The 5,922-nt window shown below is 40.8% G+C and overlaps 1 protein-coding gene across 6 annotated transcripts; it reads right to left on the bottom strand.

Annotated features, from left to right (window-relative positions):
* Nucleotides 1–1,190: 1,190 nt before the first annotated feature.
* Nucleotides 1,191–5,536, bottom strand: adcyap1a (adenylate cyclase activating polypeptide 1a). 6 transcript variants are annotated; one of them, XM_023950331.2, is made up of 7 exons: nucleotides 5,274–5,514; nucleotides 5,005–5,109; nucleotides 4,591–4,728; nucleotides 4,115–4,219; nucleotides 3,339–3,473; nucleotides 2,754–2,874; nucleotides 1,191–1,673 (listed from the first exon to the last, which is right to left on the bottom strand). In XM_023950331.2, exons 2-7 carry the CDS (start codon nucleotides 5,100–5,102, stop codon nucleotides 1,665–1,667), a joined length of 606 nt encoding a protein of 201 aa, XP_023806099.1. In that variant the 5' UTR covers nucleotides 5,103–5,109; nucleotides 5,274–5,514; the 3' UTR covers nucleotides 1,191–1,664. The 6 variants fall into 6 exon arrangements, with proteins under 6 accessions (XP_023806099.1, XP_023806098.1, XP_023806097.1 ...); XM_023950330.2 differs by lacking the exon at nucleotides 1,191–1,673 and having other exon boundaries at nucleotides 2,044–2,874; nucleotides 4,591–4,725; nucleotides 5,274–5,536; XM_023950329.2 differs by lacking the exon at nucleotides 1,191–1,673 and having other exon boundaries at nucleotides 2,044–2,874.
* Nucleotides 5,537–5,922: the final 386 nt, after the last annotated feature.

The raw sequence follows: 5,922 nt of genomic DNA, 5'->3' as shown, positions 1-5,922 counted from the left end.
CCACAGACAGCCCGTATCAACTCATATGCGTAGTTGTGATTAAGTTAATTGGAATTTTTGTATTTGTTTTTTAATTGTAAATATCTAAACCTTAACAATTGTTTGAGTTTATGAGATCTGCAGTAAGTGTTCAGTCATAAATTGTGATTCAGGGTAATATGTCATAATTAGAGACTTTGAAAAGCTGTTAATATTGCCAAAAGACAAAAAAAAGATGTGAATAATTTAAAATGTAGCAGTCTTTTACTGAAAAATGCATGTCATTTTGCACAATTTTGGTGTTAGTTGGACCAGAAAGTAAACACTCAGGAAAAAAGAGGTATATAGTTAGGAGAACTATTGACTGAGCCTCAAAACAAATTGTATTTTACAAACTCTCCAAAATTCTTTGAAGTGTTTGTTGTGCAGATTATGACTGTAAAAGAGGAGCAGAAGGCGTTTTCGAGCCATAGTGGTGAGTTTGGTCTGCATGAAGTTTACGTTTTTAGATCTTTTAACATTCATCATAATCATTTTTCGTCTTTGAACATATTTATCTGCATTTGCAAAACCTGCACACATGTTCTTATTTCATTCAGAGACGTGGTGCTTTCAGGATGCTTGCCAGTGCAGCCGTAAATTATTGACAGTTTATTGATTTTTTAAGCAGCAATTGTTTCAATTGCTCCTCCGTCTCCTTCAGGTTCATCTTACTGACTTTCCACAAAAGGCATTTTCCACAGTTGAGCCAGACCAACTGTTGGAGTCGCCCCGCAGGTCTCTGATGGTGACTGCCGGAGCCACGGAGGGGGGAAACGTGCAGCGAGGGAGTGTGGCGAGGGCTGGGTGATCCCTTCCACGTCTCTTTTCTCATGCTGTCCCGAGGAGAGGCAGACACCCAACCAACTGTTGACACTACTCCTCGGCCAAATCACAGAGAAAACAGGGCCGAGACTTTTGGTGTCCCCTTTCCCTCCCTCTCTTTCTCTTTCTCCATTGCTGATTTATTCTGCACCTCATCTGGACCTCAACCTCTCTGAAGCTTATGAGACATTTCCTTGCATAAAATACAAAACGGTGTGCACCTTTCTGTACAGAAGAATCCCCAGAAAGATCTAAATTACCAGCTTCAGGATTTGGTGAACATGTTTTATCCTTTCGCATCTGATCAAGACCCTTGATGTTACCGGCTCCAAAGATTAGACAAAATATTTGTTGTTTACAAAAATTTATTCATACAAATTTTACAGCACGTTTTTTTTAGACATTTATTGGCTTTATTCTTGCAGATTGCATTTGAAGATCTAATAGTAAATTTTCACACTATATATATATAGATATATATCTATATATAGATATATACTCCTATAGATTTTTAAGGCTATTTGGCGCTTCATTATCATACACATGATGGTTCATGGAGAAGCGGCTGCTCCTCTTTGTTTTTGACAAAAGTGAAGAATTCTACAACAAATTGGAAAAGAAAGCAGTGTAAACAAACACTAACAACATCTACGCTGAGTGGCGCCATCAAACATCGGTGCGTGACACGTAAGCAACAACAACAAAAAAGTCGGAAATGCGAGCTGATGATGTGCAGCATTGTAGGGCCACTTAATAGCCATCTGTGATTCATGGCGATTTTTAAAGTCGATGCAAGGCACCACACCTCCCTGCTTCCTGCGTCACAAAGCCTAGAGGAGGGGTGGGATGCAAAAATTAAAAAGAAAATTGATACATTGAAAACAGATGCAATTCTTTTAACCTGTTGTGCTTCCTAACACCTACTTTCCGTGCAGTTTTTCCTATGGAGTTTGACAACTTGAAGCTCTCTGTCTGAACATAACTATCTACCACCTTTCTAATTCTTGTCTATTAAAGTCAAAAAATATCTTCTTTTTTTTTACTACCTCACAGAAAATTACAAAACTAGAAGATCTTGTTAGCAGTAAAGTACATTCAGATGCTTCTGTGGAGAACATACAGCTTGTCTGGGAATGTAAGCGAACAGAACACAACCGCATGGATGGTCTACAGTAGTCAGAAATTCAAGCACAACCATAGTTGTCTGCACAAACGTGGTGGCTGTTGCCAGAGCTTTAATCATGCAGTCTACTGTAATTTGTACATTGGTTCACATGACAGAAAAAAGGAAGCACAATAGATCCAGAGGGTTGAAACACAAGAGTTCCTCGAATGTCTCCAACAAACTGAGTGGGATTCCATTTAACAAGTATCATTCAAAAAAATGTTTTTTTTTCCTTTTTTTTTTTTTTGAATTGCCTGGTGGAGATGTCTGATACTTATTATGTGGATAGAGACAACCTTGAACAGAATAAAAGAACAGGATACATTTGATAGAAACACGGGATTGGCACAAATCCATGTGAAAGTTTACTTTGTAAGCACAGCTGAAGAAAATAAAAGAAGGAAAAACCTCAAAAGTACTCAAGTCTAGGAATGAGGGATTCATAAAATGAGTTTTAAAGCTAACACATATTCCAAATCTATTTTTTATTGTAATTACTTGTTATTTTCAAACAGTTGACAATGGGTTTAGGATTTGACCGAGCCTTTCCACTTTTAGCCTGTATGCTTCATACAGGTGGAATGAAAATCTGTGAGACGGGAGCACAGATGAGGTGGAAGAAGTCAGGGTTGAGTGCTCAAGGCAACAAAGTGGAGAAGAAGAAGAAGATTACAAAAAAAAAAGAAAGTGGACGTAAGGAGTCCCCGGGGAGGACGAGGCCTCGTGGAAAGAGCCAGAAACTCACCGCAAATTGGGGGGAGAACTGTTTCAGCCAGTCTCCCAAAAAAGCCTCAAACTCATCCCCGTCCGGGAGGGCATCAAAGTCTAGCTCTTGTAGGACACGGTGAAAAGCTACGTCCTCAAGGCTGTTGTGGATAAAGACAACTAAACTCTTAATAAAACTTCACAGAGAAAAAGCAGCATTGAATGCATTGATTGTCTTTTAAACTACAATTCACTCTCATTTGCCTTCACTGGATGTTTAAAAGACAGGAATGTGGGAGGTAAAACTTAAACGTTTAAGGATTTCTTACTTCATACTTTTCTGGGGGGAAAATTTGTTCCACAAGGAAATACATCTTTAAGTGCTTTAAGTACAAAATAAAACCCAATATTATTATCAAAATATTTATTTAATGGCTTACTTCATACATAAATACATGTTTGAACACAAAAGCGATCTACTGATTGGCCAGATCTCAGAGTGACTTCATCTGGGGGCTGCGCACACTTTTTTCTGTTCAGGGGGGAGAAGAGGAGGAAGAGAAAAGGGGGAGGCAGCTACAAATATGCCATACGTCGTCCTTTGTTTCTAATTCTCTGTCTATACCTTTTCCCCAGGACGGCTGCCAGGTATTTCTTGACGGCCATTTGCTTTCTGTAGCGGCTGTAGCTGTCCGTGAAGATCCCGTCTGAGTGTCGCTTGGACAGGGGCTCCGAGCTGTCGTCCAGCGTTTTCCCCCCCCTGTGGGAGGAGAAGAGGCAAATGAGGGCTGAAGCGGTTACAGGTGCGTTCAAGGCACCCCAACCCCCCTGTGGGCAGCCCGTGGTGATGGTGGACCACCATCTTGGAATTTCCACTAAGATCCATCAGAACCAAAGCAAATGCAGATCATTTGCATTGAAAATTTTGCCTAAGTTGAGATTTTATCTTTGAGCACACCCCGAGAGGATTCGCATTGTGCACCGAGATGTGATAGGCCTGCTCACAGCTGCAGCCCCTCCCTCCATTAGATCTGGGATCTGGCTCCATAAATTATTCATAAAGAAATAAATTTAAACGTGTGTGGGTTAATTCTTCCCTGTGCACTTTCAACAACAGCCAGCTAAGAGAATGACACTTCCCGCATCACTTAAGTAATTGTTTGTGCGCTTCTTCACCACTTTTTTTATAGCATTACAGTAATGGAGGCTGATTCACAGGGGGGGGGACGGCTCCAGATTTGCAGGATTCTAGGATGTGTGGAAACCACAGAAACACGCAACACATGAAACGGTGTGAATTATGGGCTTTTAAGGGACCGATCAACAGGGAACAAACACACAGAAGACGGAAAACAGAATTTAAAAAAAAAAAGAGAAGGACAAACAAGAAGATCTTCTTACCCTACACGTTTTGCCATCAGAGAATGAAGATATTTCCTTGCTGATAACTGACCCAGCGCTTTCCTGTAGGCTTTATTAAACATGCCGTCTGCATGCCTTTCCATTCTGGGATGATAGATAGCCACATAGTAAAAAATCACCACACACCCAGCGCAACTGGCAACAAAAATACTAAAATAAACACTTTTTTTGATGATTATGCCCCCTAATTATTGATCGTCAAGGACATTTTTCTATTTTTTTCTTATCTGCTCTTATTCCTCCTTTTTCTTTAAATATCATTTTCTATATTTTATTTCTGAGAGACATAAACAACAACTGCAAAATGATGCAATAAACAATAAAGAACAAACATACATTTTTTTTAATGCTTTGACATCAAAGGACGCACAGAACAGACACAAATACAACATAAATGCGATGTTTCCAACACTCCGAGCGCGTGGGGGAAAGTTAAAAAAAATGATGATAATCACCTTTTCTCTGGAGGATAGAACAAAGTGAAGACGTCGTCAGCGACAGATGAAGGGCTTCTCACCTCCACTTGATCACCATCATAATCCAGAGATGGTAAAGAGTTGCCACCCTCATCATAAACCTCACTGTCAAGTCTGCTGGGGGGGAAAAAAGGGGATTTTGGTTTGTCCAATTTATAAATATAATTAATTAAAAATGTTTGTCTGAAAAAATTCCCTCTTTTGTAGAACCAATTATCCAATTGTAAGAATTATCTGTGAATGACTACAGATTGAGGCACAGCAGAGTCTAAATCACATTAGCCTGCTCCCTCCTGACTGCGTCTCAGCTGTATGGATTGGTTGTCAGATGATATTATCCAGTAAACTCCTCCATGAAGCTCCTCAGCTTCTGCCCCTCTGCTCAGCACCTACCTAATGCTGGGAAAGCTGAGCCCCACAGGTGAGCAGTTGATGCTGTAATGCATTAAGATCCCATAGATGAGTAATGCTAGAGTCGCTTTACTGGACATTGTCCTGCTGTAAAAGACAAAAAAAAAGGATTTTGGATTTTAAAAAAAGTCAAAAAAAGATATTTTTTTCTTTTTGTAAAAAGCATACATTTTTTAAATATCTCTAGATAGTTACAGTCTTGATTTACCAGATTTTTCTAAATTATCCCTCAAAAGTGTTTCTTTTCTCACCAGTTCTTTGATCCGCTCAACTGGGAGAGTGAGCTCGGATCTCAGCCTCTCGCTGTCTCCCTTGTATTCCTCCAGTGATGCGCGTCTTCTTCCTCAGTCTTGTGGCTCCTCTTGCGTGTGTAGTCCTCCGTGCGCCCGCAGCTGACTTCTAGGGGACTTTTACGCGCTCTCGCTCATGGACGGATCAGGGCGCGCCAAACCGCCGTCTACGCGAAAAGTTTCCTGCGTCCCGTCAAGTTGCCTCCTCTCTGGTTTTTTAATCCATGACTCGGAAAGACATGCCTTTTTCAATCGTCAGGTCGGTGGGAAGAGGGGTGGGGGAGTTGGCGGCTGCGTCATCACCCCACCCCATCTCCGTCCCATTGGAGAGCTGCGCGTCAATGAAAGAGTCTTTTTCTTCTTTTTTTTTTGGTGTTCGTGATGGTGGTGGTGGGGGGTGGGGGGTGGGGTATTTAAACCTCATTAATTAAACTGTGAATGTCAACTTATAACGTCACGCTGTAGGAAAGATCACATGATGGGCCTTTTGGAGCCCTGGGAGACAGGTGAGAGCTGTCCAGTGCTGAAACACGGTTTAAAGCAGATACGTAGAAGACATAAATACCACATTATATAAAATTTATGCATTTATAAATAGTCCTTTGCTGAA

The sequence above is a fragment of the Oryzias latipes genome, chromosome 20, assembly GCF_053564925.1.
Source record: "Oryzias latipes strain Hd-rR chromosome 20, Olatipes_Hd-rR_3.1".
Classification (NCBI taxonomy): Eukaryota; Metazoa; Chordata; class Actinopteri; order Beloniformes; family Adrianichthyidae; genus Oryzias; species Oryzias latipes.
This window is presented reverse-complemented; position numbering and strand designations above follow the sequence as displayed.